This window comes from Trachinotus anak, unplaced genomic scaffold (genome assembly GCF_046630095.1).
Source record: "Trachinotus anak isolate AG129_WGS33_773 ecotype Australia unplaced genomic scaffold, CSIRO_AGI_Tana_v1 ptg000032l, whole genome shotgun sequence".
Taxonomy (NCBI): Eukaryota; Metazoa; Chordata; class Actinopteri; order Carangiformes; family Carangidae; genus Trachinotus; species Trachinotus anak.
The window spans coordinates 12,001,230-12,015,909 of NW_027273883.1; the positions used below are offsets into that span (position 1 = coordinate 12,001,230).

The window sequence follows — 14,680 nt, forward strand, 5'->3', positions numbered from 1 at the left end:
GACAGCCTCAAAGCTGCAACAGGCAAACAGGTGCTGGAGAAGGCTATAAACAAAACTAGAATTAATAAAAATTACCTTCATCTGTTAAATGATTTTTTTAAAAAAGAGCTGGAAAAATTAGATGTTTCACCTAAAAAAAAAACATCTTTAAAACCAGGTTTCACAAACATAGGATCATCATCAAACTGCATGTGTTTTGTTAACACTGCACACATGTATGTCATTTTGAGTTTTGTTAGCTGGGGCAAAAAAAAAAAAAATCTACTTTTTGTTCTACTTGCCGTTTGCTTCATAAAAATGAATTCCTCAGTGCCTCCATTGTCATTTTTGATCTAATACTACTAGTATCTGAAAATGCTTTGAGTCTCGTGCTCAGTTATTCTACAATCTTCTACACAGGAGCTGTGAGCAGAGACTGAGTTTATTCTACTAAACAAATCATCCAGCGGAGTCAGTGGATGATAGTAGAACACCCAACCAGTCTCTACTCCTGTCATCTACTCTATTCTACATCTAGTCTACGTTTTCTACAAATTGATGTCCCTTTTTCTCATCCATACGCCCACCATTTGGTTAAACACAAAAGCTTTGTTTGATCAATAATTTACACAATCAGTAAAAATCAAAAGTAAAATGTACAAGATGCTTTTTCAGAATAAAATGTGATGTGTTTATCAGTCGAAAAAAAAAAGTCACAATTTGTTTTGCTTTGGATTAAAAGATAAATTAATGCAGTAGCAGTTATGTTGCTGACAATCCATAAATCTGACTTTAACCAGAAAGGTCCTCCATGCAAAAAGACCTGATCCTGTAACGCTGACTGAAACAAGTCTAAGCTGTCCATGAATGTACCCTGGTCCAGGCTGACATCAGTGCCAGCAGGAGCAGAAACAATCAGGCTAACATGCTTCCCCCAGCAGATGGAGTCGTACAGAAAACAACCAGCGATCAATAACTTAAGTTCATATTTCATATAAATTATACAAATTCAAATTTCTGAAGCATTAGGTTAAGACTTTAGTTAAAGAAACTATCTAATACTACCTACTGCATTGCCTAACAACATACTGTTTCTAATCTATAGAAAAAGGATTTATCATTTAATAAAACCTTAATGCAGCGAGTGTGACTGCATGTAGGCGGCTTTTTTATGGTCAAATGTACTAAAATTGTGACCAACGTGATATGAAAATGAGATCAATATGTTAGGGAACTTTGTGTAATGCTTCCCAGTTTCTAATCAACCATTCTAATACAAGTTTGATTAAATATTGTTGTCTCTCTGAGACAACCGTTTTTTCTATCTATTTTCCAGATTATTCAAACCGTCATTTGTGTTCTATTTAAAAAGTTAATTGACATATGAAGATGTCACAAAACCAATTACACACTCGTAAAGAGGGTGAAATTCTCCTTTTCACAATTTCTCTTGTTGGCTATTTTATGTAACATTAATATAGATTGTCTTAACACCTTTCAGAAGTATTTTCACCCTCCAGCAGCCCTTTGTGAAATCAGATTGTATATTTATTCAATCCTCATCAAAGGGTTAAACATGGCTTAGTTTTGAAATACCTCCTAATGTAAAAGACATGGCCACCATAATGTTTTCTGCTCTCTAACTACTATACAGCATCATGAAATTAGTTGGTAATAATTAACTTCCCCCTTAGAACTTTGGGATATGTAGTTTAGTTTCTCAGAAGTGCATGTAATGCAATGTAATGTAGAAATTCCCAGTCTTTGTTGTGTTGCTTTTTATGTCACAGTTTGTAACAAAATAAAAATGAATTTCAGTTGCCTCTTTGTAAAATCTCATTTTTACATGTTTTCTGTACTTGTTCAGAAAAAATGAGGCAAAATCTTAAAGAGCATCAATATATCAGAGGTTGTTTTATAGTTATAGCGCCTGATGTATGTATCCTATATGACTTTGTTCACTTTTATAGACTACAGTGCTGTTATGTAGTGTGTGCATGTCACTCCATCAACCCTGAGTAGTCCAGGCTGTGAGTGTGTGTGTGTGTGTGTGTGTGTGTGTGTGTGTGTGTGTGTGTATGTGTATACGTGTTATGTGTGTAACTGAGTCTGTGTGCGTCACTCTGTATTGTTGACGCTGTATGGAGGTGGAGGGTCCAGACTGTGTTCAGAGGATGGAGTTGGAGTCCCCGGGAGTCCAGAGGAGGGTGTCGGAGAGGCTGGGGGCTCTTCAGAGTCAGAGTTCTCCAACGAGAGGTCATCCACCAACGCTCTGCGTCCACGCATCGCCAGGGGCAACGGAGCACGCCTGGACAAAAGGAGAGAGACGGTTACAGTATGTCCTGCTGTGACACAGCTGAGTGCAGCCTGAAGCAAACACACCACAGGGGAGAGACATCTTTGGAAAACTAGTGTCCAAGAGACACTCAAAACAGTTTTTATTTATTTTATTATTCTTCAATTAATCACTTGTTTTGTCAATGATATGACAGAAAGCAGTGAAAAATGCCTGTCACAAGTATCCAGAACCCAAAGTGACGCCTTCAAGTTCCTTACTTTGTCCAACCAAGAGTTAAACAGTCAAAATTTTCATCTTACAATGTGCGGATTAAACAAAGAGGAAAAAACGTGTCAATCAGTGAGCTTTAGAGGTGCTGATAGGAAGATTTCATTACCATAGGACAGAACCTGGCAAGCCTTTCCCATTGTTTCCAATCTTAATGATATGCTGCTGGCTGTAGCTTCATAATTATTGTACATAAATGAGCTTATTCCCAAAACATAAAACAATTCCTTTAAATAGGTTACATAACTACAAATGAAATGCACAAACAATAAAAAATGGATGGAAAATGTCCGACACTATATGAACTGTAGATGTACACAAAGTCTCCACCTTTCCACACAAGACACACACAAATAATGATAAAAATAAAAAAATAACACACACGGTGACCTACTTATCTGGTCTCCATTCAGGGATGCTGAGTGTTGGTGTGACGCAGACAGATGGACAGTGAGTCAGAGTTAGATGGACACAAACGGATGCAACAAAAGAGCAAAGCAAAACAAATCATATCAAGTTAATGGGGGGTTAAAAACAAACCAAACAATAATAAATGATGATCATTCAAGCACCGAAAATACATGCACACAACCTCACACACACGTGGTTACCTGAGCTGACTGCGGAGGGAGGTGATCTCTCGTGTCATAGTCTGACTGCTGTCGGTGAGCTCCTCCAGCTCTCTCTGCAGCTTCCTCTTCTGGGCGTTGGAGCGAGAGTTCTCCTCCTCCACCTCCTCCAGCTGCCTCTTCAGCTGCTTCAGTCGGACCATCGCTTTATCCAGCTGGAGGTGTGCCCATGGGGGAGAGGAGGGGAGAGATGGAGGGGGAAAGGAGGAAAAGGACAGAGCGCATTGCAGAGGTCAGGGCGAAACAAGAGATTGGAGGAAAGAAGAATAGAGAGAAGGGGATGGGTATATAAAAAAAGAGATTAGTCTAGGAACAGGAGGAGTGATAGAGATCAGGAATCAGATTAAATCTGTCAGATTATCACTGATGATGTTTTAGAAGGAGAGTCAGTGTCTCTGCTGTGGTTACGGGATTTATTTTTCGGAGTGGAGTACGCTCTACCTTCCCAATGACCACACAGATGCCGGGGCAGGATTAGGATTAGGTCAGACTGAGCCGGATAAATCACTCATTTTAGGATGATTTTTTAACACTCTCTGTGCCCTGGGGCCCCATGGCCCCCATTAAACGATAATTTAATGTTCTGTCCCTAGTCATTCTATTCTGTGTGTGCTTCTGTGGCTCACCTTATCAGCTTAAGTCAGAGAAATGTTAATTTACTTACCTGTTCTCTGTACTGGTCTGCATGTCTCCTCTCGTCCTCGGCCTGCATCACCACCTCCTTCAGTTTCTTCTCTGTCTTTCGCACCAGTTTGTTGGCAATGGCTCGTTCCCTGAGAGATACCAAAGGTCATTTTAATTATACCTGCTGCACAAAACAATTACAGGCATCAATCAAGAAAAAACATTCCCCTCTAAGAGTGTTTCTCCACTGCATATTCTGTACAAATTTGTAACAATTTGATTGCTTTTATACACTACATACTCCACATTACTGTCTCACTGTTTGAAACTGCTGACCTGCCTTAGAAGTAATGGATCACATAGAGGATTTATGACATTAGTTGTTTAAATTTATGCTCACTGTGTGGTTTGTGTGGGCAATGCTGTGATTACAATGTTGCTTATAGTGTTTCTGCAGTACACATCAGATACAACAGGGAACTAGAGCCTGCTTAAAAAAAAAAAACAATGAAGAAAAAATGTGATGGACTTTGAGCTCACCCTAGCTCATTGCTATTTTATTTTTACTGCCCCTGTATAGTGTATAATTTTTATTTACATTTTATTCAGGCACTGCATGAGTTAAAACAATAAAATTTACTTAAAAATAAAATGTACTAAAATTGCTAATGCGACTTTTAACACAGTAAACCTGTATGTATGAAATGATGTATTCCCCCCTGCTTATTTTTTGTCTTGACTTTATTTGTATGTTTTTTGGTTACTCCATGTTTTTGTGTATCATATTTTCCCTCACTGTCTCTCTTGTTCCAGCTGCTCCTCCATCGACTCTATCTTGGCCTCCAGAGCGGCGACACTGAGCCTGTGCTTGCCCCTCACGGCTCCCTCCATCTCCCCCAGCCGGGTCTTCAGCTCCTTGTTCTGCCTCTCCAGCTGCTCCCGAGTCGCATCTGCCTTCTGGGCCAAAGTCCTCTCTCCCTGCAGCTGCACAGTAAGAGTCTCCACCTGGAGCACGAGCAGAGTAGCAATGACGATGTGTGATGACATGAATGTGTGTGAAGGTGACAGAGTGGTGTGTGTGTGTGTGTATGTGTGTGTGTGTGTGCAGTAACCTGTAGAACTGTCTTCCTTTGTCTCTCTGCCAGCAGTTCAGAGTTAGTCTGCTCCTCCTCCAGCTCCTCTTCCAGCTGACTCACCCGAGCCTCTAACCTCCGCTTCTCCTCAAATAGCGCAGTTCTGGACAAACACGCAATTTCAGTAATAGCAACACAAACACACAGCACTGAATGACATCAGCAGTAAATTGATACTAACTTTCCAGAACTACTGTTGACCATCTCGTCTGCCATCTCGTCTCTTTCCTGCTGAGCCTGTCTCTTCTGTCTCTCTGATACAGACAGCTCCTACACAGAGAGATGGATGCTGGGTGTCATTTACAACACTAATATTCATATTAAACGCATTTTATCTAAAGTTAAAGACACGCACCTCAGTGAGTTGCAGGACTTCTGCCTCCAGGGTTTGGATCTTCTTCTCACTGTCTTTGGACTGGACTATCACCTCGTCCCGAGTCAACTTGGTCTCATCAAGCTCGCGAAGAACTTCCTTCATTTGACCCTGTGACAAATAAAGTTAATGTTAAACAGGCCGTACACTGACAAGCGTAGAAAATCAGTGCTTATGTGTGAGGGAATTTCTGTGTCACCTGCAGCCTCCGTAGCTGCTTCACAGCCTCCTCTTTGCCACGGCTGGCTGTCTCCACCTGGGCCTCAGCTTCCTGCAGCTCTGCCTCCAGCTGCTTCCTGGAGGACACAGCCTGAGACCGCTGACTCCTCTCCTCCTCCAGCTGGATCTCCAGCTCCCTCACCTGGCACAGGATGGAGGACATAAGAAAATGTTAAGTGATCTGGAGGAAGGACCAGCAGCAACGCCTTCTTTCTTTCTCCTCTCTACCTGTTTGCTGAGCGCCCTCCTCTTCTCCTCTCCCTTCTCCTCGCTGGTGCTGATCTCCCTCTCAAACTGAGCCTTGAGCGCCTGCAAGGTGACCTCCAGCCTCAGCCTCGAGTTCTCCGCCTCTGTCAGCTCCTCCTCCAGCTCCTGTGTCTGAACTCGCAGGTTCTGGGCTTCTGTTTCCAAGGTCCTCCGGGTCCGCTCCAGCTCGTGAACCTAATCCAAGAGGAGATAAGAGAGGGTGACGCACTGAGGATTGAGACAGAGAAACAACAAAGGAGCCCCAAGAGGAAGATTCTTACATTCTTGCCGACATCATCCTGCTGGTTTACAAGCTGCTCCATTTCCGCACGGAGCTGCTTGTTGGCCCTCTCCAGCTCTTCCCTCTGGTCCTGGGCCTCCTACATACAGAAACACAGAGGATTAATCACCACAATCACAGATATGCAACAAACTTTCTTGTATTGTTTGCTCTCTAATACTTCACCTGCAGGGCTCGGGACAGTGCCAGATATCTTGTCTCCTTCTCTCTGCTGTCTGCTTCTGCTCTGTCCCTCTCCTCTGCCAGCCGAGCGCTCACCGCCTTCTCCTCTGCCAGACACTGAAGGGACAAAGTGAGCGAGGTGCCGAGGGAGACACTTCAGAAATATCAGTTCAGTTAGATCTTTGCAGCTTGTGCTTGGAAGCAAACCGATGAGTTTCTTACCTGGTCAAACTTCTTCTGCCTCTTCTCCAGGGCTGTGCAGTTCTGCCTCTCTCTCTGCAGGGCCAGCGTCATGTCCTCTATCTCCTCCCTCAGACGTTCCCTCTGCCTCTCCACTCTCTCCTTTTCCTCCTCCTTCTGGCGCTCCCTCTGGATGGCGCTGTCCAGTTCTCTCTGAAGTTTCCTGCGTGTCTCCTCCCCGGCTTCCACCGCGATGTTCACCTCCTCTGACTGCTTACGAACCTCTGCCAACTACAAGAGCGAACAGAGAGTGGTTTATAAATGTCATGGGTATATTTATTGAAACTTTATTAAGTAAAAACCATCTAACCACTCATTTCACATCTTTGGTTTACTGAGGATATCGTGAATTATTAGGGGAAACTGATAATATATGATGGGTAATTTTGATCCCGCAGTACTGTGGACCATGATCTGGAATGTGTTAAACAAAGTTAAACAAAGCCGGCGTGGGTCTCTAATTCACCTGCTGGGTGTGAGTCTGGATCTGCCGGGTCAACTCTTTGGCTCTTTCCTCCTCCTCCTCGAGTCTCTCCATCAGTCCGTTCTTCTCCTCCTCCAGCGCTCGCACCCTCGAGGCCAGAGCCATCTTCTGACGGGTTTCATCCTGCAGCAGTTCCTGAGAGAGAAGACAAGACAAAGAGGGTCAAAGGGTTTTTGAATTAGGGTTGCAGCCAATTCCATAATTCAATGCATTTTTAAAAAGAATTATTGCCTGTGGCTATAGCCCAAAACGACCAAAGCCAGACATCCCACCTCACCAAACACTGGTGTCTCGTTGTGTTTTTCAGTTTGTTACCTTTGAATCGTGCAGCTGGCTCTCCAGGCTGCTGACCTCTTTCGTGAGCCGAAGGGATTTGGTGTCAGAGGAGGACAAATTGCCGGAGAGAGACTCAATCTCACACTGAAAGACATGGAATAGGAAGTACATGTATCAACAGAAGATAAAATACAAGAGGATGATCTCCTTACAGCAGCACAACAATCTGCTTACACCTTCTTAACCAGATGTGAAAATTAACACATCTGTAAATTACGGTTCAGTATCAGTGCCTTCGAATTCTGTTGCACCTGTAGCTTATGAATTCGCTCCTCCCTCTCCTCCCTCTCTCTGTCAGCCTGAGTCAGGCGGGCGCTGAGCTCCTGAAGCTGATTGTCGGCCCTCTTACGTCCTCTCTCACTCTCTGTGCGGCTCGCTTGGAGACTCTTGAGCTCGGAGGACAAGTTCTGCCTCTCCTCCTCCAGCACTGACTTGGCCTTCTCCAGGGACTGACGTGCCTGAAAGAGAGAATGGACGACCCATGATGAGTGACAATGCACTTTTACACATGTATGTGTTTTTGAGCGTAGGTATGTGGTTGTCGTACTCTCTTGCTGTTGTCGAGCTGCTCCTGGAGGCTGTCTATGGCAGCGCTGTGTTTGATTCTGAGCTCTGACAGCTGGGCCTCATGGCGGCGAGTCTCCTCTTCAACACATCGCTGGAGGTCGTTTAATTCTGCCTCACGACGAGACCTGTACAGATAGAAGAAAATCAGGACAAAATTGGTTAAAATATATATATATATATATATATATAATATATATATATATGACCCTTTCAATTTCAAAGCCTAAATTCATGATGATTTCTCTTCACCTTAGCTCCTGCTGGGCAGCTGTGGTGTCCAAAGTGTCTTCCAGCTCAGTTCTTAAAGCCTCCAGCTCTTCCCCCAGGTCTCTCCTCTGCTTCTCCGCCCTTTCCCTCATCCCTCGCTCATTCTCCACTTCCTCCTTGAGCTCAGAAACCTGGGACATGGCCTCCCTTAGTGCTCTCTGAGCTTCACCACGACGAGCACCCTCTTCCTCCAGCCTAACAGAAAGAGAGGGAGATGAATGAGGAGACGATTGTAGAGTGGAAAAACTTTTGTGTTATTTTGTGTATTACACGCCCTCCTGTGTCTCACCGGCCCTGTAAGGTGGTAATTTCCTTCTCCTTCTGAGCCAGACTGCCCCTCAGCTCTGCCGCCAGCATGCCCAGGTCTGACAGCTGCTCTTGCGCCTCCACCGAATCATTCTCCATTCTCCTCCTCCACTTCTCCTGCTCCAAGCGACCCTGCTCCTCACGCTTCAGGCGCTCTGCACACAGTGATCAAGTCAGTTACGAACAGATCGCAACATTTCAACAGTGACAAAATAGGCTGGTAAAATATAAGGTACCACCAGTTAGGGCTGCACCATTATCAATGATGATGATGATGATGTCATAATTATCTTTGCTAAATGTTGAGATAACGAGTTTCACAATAATCAGATGGTTATATTGGACCTGAACATTTAAAAAATGTGAAAAAGGTGTCTCAACTTCAAATTCTGCTTAAAAACTTTTACATAAAAAGCATTTCAAATGTACAAAAATTAATATTCACATAAAATCAGAGTGTCTTCTTCAAGTTTAATACAAATAACATCCAGTTTTGATGCCATCACAGTACCACATAAAAAGGATCGATCACTATGCAGAGGATCCAAGTTTCTGTACATTAAACCTGTAGATTGCCTGTGGACGGTCATTAGAACAGTTACCCTCTAAGTCAGCGATGACAGCCTCCTGTTTGTTCTTGAGTTTGTTCAGACTTTTGGTTTTCTCCTCTTCCTCAGTGAGCTGGTCGGTCACTTCACTCAGACGCTCCTCAAACTGTTTCTTCTCCTGCTCAAAGATAAATAATATTGTTTACGGTTACGAAACACACATTGAAATAGGTATACACCACACACACATGCACACAAAGTTTTAATATGACGTCCACCTTGCTGAGTCGGTCTCTCTGCTCCACTGCATTCAGCAGGTCGGTTTCCAGGCTTTTCACTTTAGTCTCCAGGGTAACCTTCTCCAGCAGGAGGCGCTGTCGGGCAGTTTCCTCCTCCTCTAACTGCTCCTCCAGGTCCTGACGGAGACAGAAGGGAGTCATTCAAGTAACATGTCAGGACAGGGACAGACTGGTGCAGGAGCAAACAAGACAAGGCTAAAAATGTATATTCCAAGTCACTTTTTTAATGTCACTTCACAGATTTTGTGAATAAACAACCCTGGCAGAAAAACAGAACATCCCTCCTAACCTGGATATTCTGCTGCATCTTCTTCTTCTCATTGGTCAGCTGTGCGCCCCTCTCCTCCTCTTCCTCCAATCGACTCTCCAGCTCGCCCAGCACTTCCTCCAGCTCCTGTTTCCGACTGGCCAGCCTGGCTCTCATCTCCTCTGCCTCAGCAAACAGCTCTGCCTCTGCCTGCAGCTGGTCAGCGAGCACTGACTTCTCCTCCACCAGCTAGAAGTAACAGAGAGAAGAGGAAGAGGAGTGATGAGTGAGCGACCGATTCATAGCAAAGTCAGAGCAAAGGGATTTCAGTGTAGGGGGGAACCGGGGTGGACAGTCGGCTGAATAGGATGGAGGTTTGTTTACCTGAGCGTGTTTCCTGTCCAGCTCGGTGTAGTCCTGCTCCATTCGGGTGAGATTGTCCTTTGCCTTCTGGAGCTCCGCTTCCCTGACCTGGATCTCCTCATCCTGCCGAGTCACCTGCAGCAGGGGCTTCACCTGGTAGGACAAGAACAAGGGTTAGAGGTCAAGGTATGGTGATTTCATTTCTGAATGATCTTATTTTTTATTCCCTTGTCACAGCTCTGAAGTCACCATATGGATTTTCCATCACACTATTTCTATTGTCGGTTTCTAATATCTCAAAATTTTAGCACAACTATTTAAATCATTAAATTTAGTTTCATTAGTTTAAGTACAATGAATTAAATTCAAGTAAAGTAAAATAAACTCAAAATCTTTCAGTAGGGCCACCTAGAGATGTCTGCACTGTATATTTCATGTCTATGTCGTGATCTAGTTGTGTTCACAGTACCTTGGTGAACAGCCGCCACCACTGCCAGTTTCTGAGTTTGAGGTAAGCAGCACAGTTCCTTTGCATCACCCTGAGAGCACTCAGCTGCTGCTGCTTCTTCAAGAAGGCTCTGAGAAGTGACAAATAAAAACATTATAAATAAACAGAAACACACATGCAGGTAACATCTAAATTGATTAAATGTAGTAGATTGTTCCTCTTGACACAGAGAGTAGATAATGTCCAGTATTGGCAAGAAAAATGAACGACTGGTATCATCAAGATATCGTGATGTCAAGCAAAAAAGCAAATGACAAAGCAGTTTAATTAGTGAAGACAATGACAAAGGACACTTAGTTCGTTTTGCTTTTTTTCTTTTTTTATGTTTTTAAAGCATTATGTAAAGCCCCTTGAATCGCCTTTGTGTATTGATTGTTTTTAAATTACCTCTAATTACTTAGGCTCCACTGTAAAAATATAACTTTATTATTCATGTCATTTACATAAGCTGTGCCAAAGACCTGTCAATGCTGCTGCAGCTCCTGAGTCACTGATAGGGGCTGACGGAAGATTAAATATTAATGCTCCTTTAAGAGCGAAATAGAAAACTGCCTCCTAAACAGCAGCAAGCAAGCACTCCTTAAAGAGAAACCCCGGCAGTGTTAGATAGTGTTGGTTTGCCTTCCATCCCTTTAGTTACATATAATAAAAGAGTGATGTTGACTGGCTGAGGACTGAAGTTAAATAAAGTTGATTTGTGTACAATAAATACTTTACAATTTACAATATAAACTTGTATCTATCATTCCTCTCACTCTCTGTTAATGACTCTTGGGTAATAGTCTTACTTGCGTGCTAGGTAGCCTCTGGCATTGCTCTGGAAGCGAATGATGGTGTCTGTGATCTTTAGGTCTCGCTCTTCTTCCAGGTGAGCCAGGACTCCAGCTCTGAAGAAGACTTTACTCTGACCCACCCTGAACAGGTTGTGATCGAGCTCCAAAGCTTTGATCTGAACGAGGACACAGGGTTCAGTGGTTGGTCGGTCCAACACTACGCTGTATGTTTATAGCCAGTGGAAAATGACTCACCATGAGTTCTGATGCCTGTTTGCCATCCATGAAGGTGCGAGGAATAGCATTAGGAGTCAGGATCTCATATCTGGAAGACAAGAGTGATTCTGTAGCTGTGCGTGTTTGACACAGAGAATGTGTAAAAAGGGTCATTTACAGGTGCCAGAGAAAGTGCTTGAGTTAACATGTTGTGTGTCAGAGCAAGAGAGAGGGAGAGGGAAAGAGAGAGACGGACAGATGGTGATGAAAGGTAGCTTGTTTGTTGTGCAGCAGCTTGCATGGTGGATAAACACAATCACTCACACACCTTTGTCTGAACTCCTGGAATGGGATGCGGTTAGGGAAGCCTTGTCTGCAGATACGGATCCCCTCCAGAACTCCATTACATCGCAGCTGGTCCAAAACCAAGTGGGGGGACAGCTTTCCAGCCTAAGAGAGAGAGGAAAAGAGAGAAAGGCCGGAGAAAAAAAGAACAGAAAAAAAAAATCAGACATTTCCTCCAGCTAACAGCAGATTTCTTCCTCACTCTTATCCCTTCTCCCCCACATACAGTTCCCCCCTGTCTCACCCTCTTCTCATGGTTGGGGATGATGCAGCGGAGGAAGTTGGGGTTGGTGTTCCTCAGTGTGGCCATCAGCTTGGTGAGGGACTCTTTGTAAAGCTGACCAACAGTCCTAAACATTCCCTTCTTCGTCTTCAGTCCTGCTGCTCCGAATGTGACCGGCCCGCTGTTCTCTCCTGACGACACCTGGTCCAGACCCACGATCCTGTCCACTGGACAAACACACACCAGCAATTATCAAGTAAGTAGAGTGAAAGCTGAGTGTTTGCCAGACTTGATTTGGCTTGGTAATGCCTGAGGGAATGCCATGGCATAATGATGGCATAAACATTTCACACCTGCTTTCACATCTGCTATCAGGGCTCTGAACAGATGATATCAGATGGTTAACAGTGGATGCAAAGCTCATTAGAGATACAGTGGTTTGGTTTTTTGAAGCCATCTTAGCCATTAACAGATTCTTAGCGCAACACAAGTGCAGAACAGGTAAAGCTTTTCTTGCTCAACCTGTTAACTTTGGACATGTCTAGACAGCCATGACTGCAGATTTGTCTGTCTAAGATCATGATAACTGTATTTTTTGACAGCTGTATTGAGGGACATACTCCTAGAAAAAAATATGGTAAAATATCTGTATTAATTATCATACTCGATCAGAAATGATGTCAATATGTTGCTGCATCTCTAGAGCTGATTCAGGATCACATTTCTGCTTCCAGAAGCAGCTGTTTGTGTCAGTATTTGTGAGAGGCAAAACATGAATGTGATGCTGAATTGGGCTTTAATCACTAACTAAGAGCATGCTGCTACCTTGACACTTAAATTTCTACAAATCCAAAGTGAATTACTTCTGTATAAATGGAAAAAAATCTACACCACACAAGCACAGCACTGTCACAAAACGCTACAACTTGGTAAAAGAGCAAAAAGAGAGCACTGAGATAACAGCACAGCGGCAATATGCTAAAAGACTTAACAATATGTAACGGCTTATAACACCACAGCACAAATATCAACTAAAAAGCAAACAGAAATGACACAAAGAGGCACACTACAATCAAAACCAGGAAGACAGAAAACAATTGAGTAATGTGAGAAGAAGTGGGAGTGAGGAATGTGAGTGTGACACACAGAGGAGGAGAAAAACCTACTGTCGGAGCCATTAGCTTGTAGTGTGGCATAGGAGTCAAAGAAGTACACACGAGGAAGAGTTTGAATATCTAATGGAGGAAGAAGGTAGAAAGATAAGAGGGAAGGAGAGAAGGAGCCCAAGTGAGGACAGAATTAGTGGAGAGACAAGAGGAAATAACAGGAGGGAAAGGGAAGAGAGCAAAGTAAACACAGGAGAGAACGAGAAGGAAGAACAGAGAGATGAGCCGAAAGTAAAAGACAGCAAGAAGATAGTATAGATGTATAATAGAGAAAGAGAAGAGAAAGAAATACAGTCAAGTTAGTACATTTTGCACCATAAACGCTTACAAAATACAGTTAAGAGTACATTACCATCATTCTTTACATACTTTTTTGCATTTTGTATACAAATGAAGTCCACCAGTTAAAGGGTTAGAGAATGGACAGAGTAGAGAATGGACGTGTAAATCAGCCTCACCCTCCTTCCAGAGCTCTGAGACAAAATTATCTGACGACTGGTGGAGCAGAGATGCTACGTTGTCGTTCAGAGGATCCATATTCTTCACCAACCAGTCATCTGCCTTATAGTCCACCTGAGAGTGGGGAGGCCAGATTGGGGAGACAAACGGTGAGATGCGCCTTTTTTCCGGGTGGTTCATTTGAATGGGAAACATAGTGAGCATGAAATTGGGTAAAAAAAAAAAAAAAATCAAGGGATACCTTTCCAGCATAGTGAATGATAGAGAAGTCAGCTTCCCCACGTGGCTGCTTTGATTTGAAGAATTTTGGATGGCTGCCTTGCTCAGCAGACAGCTTCTCCACAAATGAGCGGTCTGTCGCCCGAGGGAACCAGCACTCTTCATCCAGCAGGGCCAGAACACCAGGTGGGTGGGCCTGACAAAGGCAGGGCAAAAACAACAAAATTTATTGTGAGTGGAATGTGGATTTCATAATTCAAGTTGACAGTATAAAAAAGAGCACTTTGTTTCTGTGTGTTTGTACCGGTCTCTCAATGAGGTCAATGCAGGGCTGTAAGTCCAGGCCAAAGTCAATAAAGTTCCACTCAATGCCCTCTCGCTGGTACTCCTCCTGCTCCAGGATGAACATGGTGTGGTTGAAGAGCTGCTGCAGCTTCTCGTTGGTGTAGTTGATGCACAGCTGCTCAAAGGAGTTGAGCTGCAGAGGAGGGATTTAGGAAAGCAACCAAAAATTCAATAATTTTGTCAAGTCATATAATGAAGAAGATGGCCTTCATATCGTCATCCTTTATCACAATCTGTTGAATGTGTTCATAGGCGTTGACACACGTCGGAGAAACGAAAATACAAACATCATCACATGAACAAACCTGGAAGATCTCAAATCCAGCGATATCAAGGATCCCTATGAAGGAGGCTCCCTGTCTCTGTCTGCGGTCCAGAGCTCTGTTGATCCTGTGCACCAACCATCTGAACAGACGCTCATATGTGGCCTTCGCCAAGGCCTCCACAGCAAAGTCAGCCTAGAAGAAGGAAGACATGCTGTTAGGTGCACTCCACAGGGACACGTCTGTTTAACTGTATAAGTCTATGCTTATGAAA

At 43.6% G+C, this 14,680-nt stretch overlaps 1 protein-coding gene across 7 annotated transcripts in view; it reads right to left on the reverse strand.

Annotated features, from left to right (window-relative positions):
- myh14 (myosin, heavy chain 14, non-muscle) overlaps nucleotides 1-14,680 on the reverse strand; it is a 42,804-nt gene that overhangs the window by 14,334 nt on the left and 13,790 nt on the right. For 4 of the 7 annotated variants that reach the window (XM_071470845.1, XM_071470848.1, XM_071470846.1 and 1 more), the window contains 33 exons: nucleotides 14,449-14,601; nucleotides 14,103-14,276; nucleotides 13,821-13,994; nucleotides 13,579-13,693; nucleotides 13,121-13,189; nucleotides 11,976-12,181; nucleotides 11,715-11,836; nucleotides 11,426-11,495; nucleotides 11,186-11,346; nucleotides 10,359-10,467; nucleotides 9,911-10,042; nucleotides 9,569-9,775; nucleotides 9,259-9,396; nucleotides 9,035-9,158; nucleotides 8,416-8,587; nucleotides 8,109-8,321; nucleotides 7,840-7,984; nucleotides 7,544-7,750; nucleotides 7,272-7,376; nucleotides 6,939-7,091; nucleotides 6,455-6,703; nucleotides 6,236-6,349; nucleotides 6,051-6,149; nucleotides 5,752-5,964; nucleotides 5,504-5,665; nucleotides 5,287-5,415; nucleotides 5,113-5,201; nucleotides 4,911-5,034; nucleotides 4,595-4,803; nucleotides 3,839-3,947; nucleotides 3,157-3,329; nucleotides 2,940-2,963; nucleotides 1,946-2,287 (listed from right to left, as the gene is read on the reverse strand). In XM_071470845.1, the coding sequence (XP_071326946.1) occupies nucleotides 2,098-2,287; nucleotides 2,940-2,963; nucleotides 3,157-3,329; nucleotides 3,839-3,947; nucleotides 4,595-4,803; nucleotides 4,911-5,034; nucleotides 5,113-5,201; nucleotides 5,287-5,415; nucleotides 5,504-5,665; nucleotides 5,752-5,964; nucleotides 6,051-6,149; nucleotides 6,236-6,349; nucleotides 6,455-6,703; nucleotides 6,939-7,091; nucleotides 7,272-7,376; nucleotides 7,544-7,750; nucleotides 7,840-7,984; nucleotides 8,109-8,321; nucleotides 8,416-8,587; nucleotides 9,035-9,158; nucleotides 9,259-9,396; nucleotides 9,569-9,775; nucleotides 9,911-10,042; nucleotides 10,359-10,467; nucleotides 11,186-11,346; nucleotides 11,426-11,495; nucleotides 11,715-11,836; nucleotides 11,976-12,181; nucleotides 13,121-13,189; nucleotides 13,579-13,693; nucleotides 13,821-13,994; nucleotides 14,103-14,276; nucleotides 14,449-14,601 (4,833 nt within the window). In that variant the 3' untranslated portion in view covers nucleotides 1,946-2,097. Of the gene's footprint in view, nucleotides 2,288-2,939; nucleotides 2,964-3,156; nucleotides 3,330-3,838; nucleotides 3,948-4,594; nucleotides 4,804-4,910; nucleotides 5,035-5,112; nucleotides 5,202-5,286; nucleotides 5,416-5,503; nucleotides 5,666-5,751; nucleotides 5,965-6,050; nucleotides 6,150-6,235; nucleotides 6,350-6,454; nucleotides 6,704-6,938; nucleotides 7,092-7,271; nucleotides 7,377-7,543; nucleotides 7,751-7,839; nucleotides 7,985-8,108; nucleotides 8,322-8,415; nucleotides 8,588-9,034; nucleotides 9,159-9,258; nucleotides 9,397-9,568; nucleotides 9,776-9,910; nucleotides 10,043-10,358; nucleotides 10,468-11,185; nucleotides 11,347-11,425; nucleotides 11,496-11,714; nucleotides 11,837-11,975; nucleotides 12,182-13,120; nucleotides 13,190-13,578; nucleotides 13,694-13,820; nucleotides 13,995-14,102; nucleotides 14,277-14,448; nucleotides 14,602-14,680 lie in introns of those variants that run through there. The other 3 variants (XM_071470850.1, XM_071470851.1, XM_071470847.1) reach the window with 2 other exon arrangements.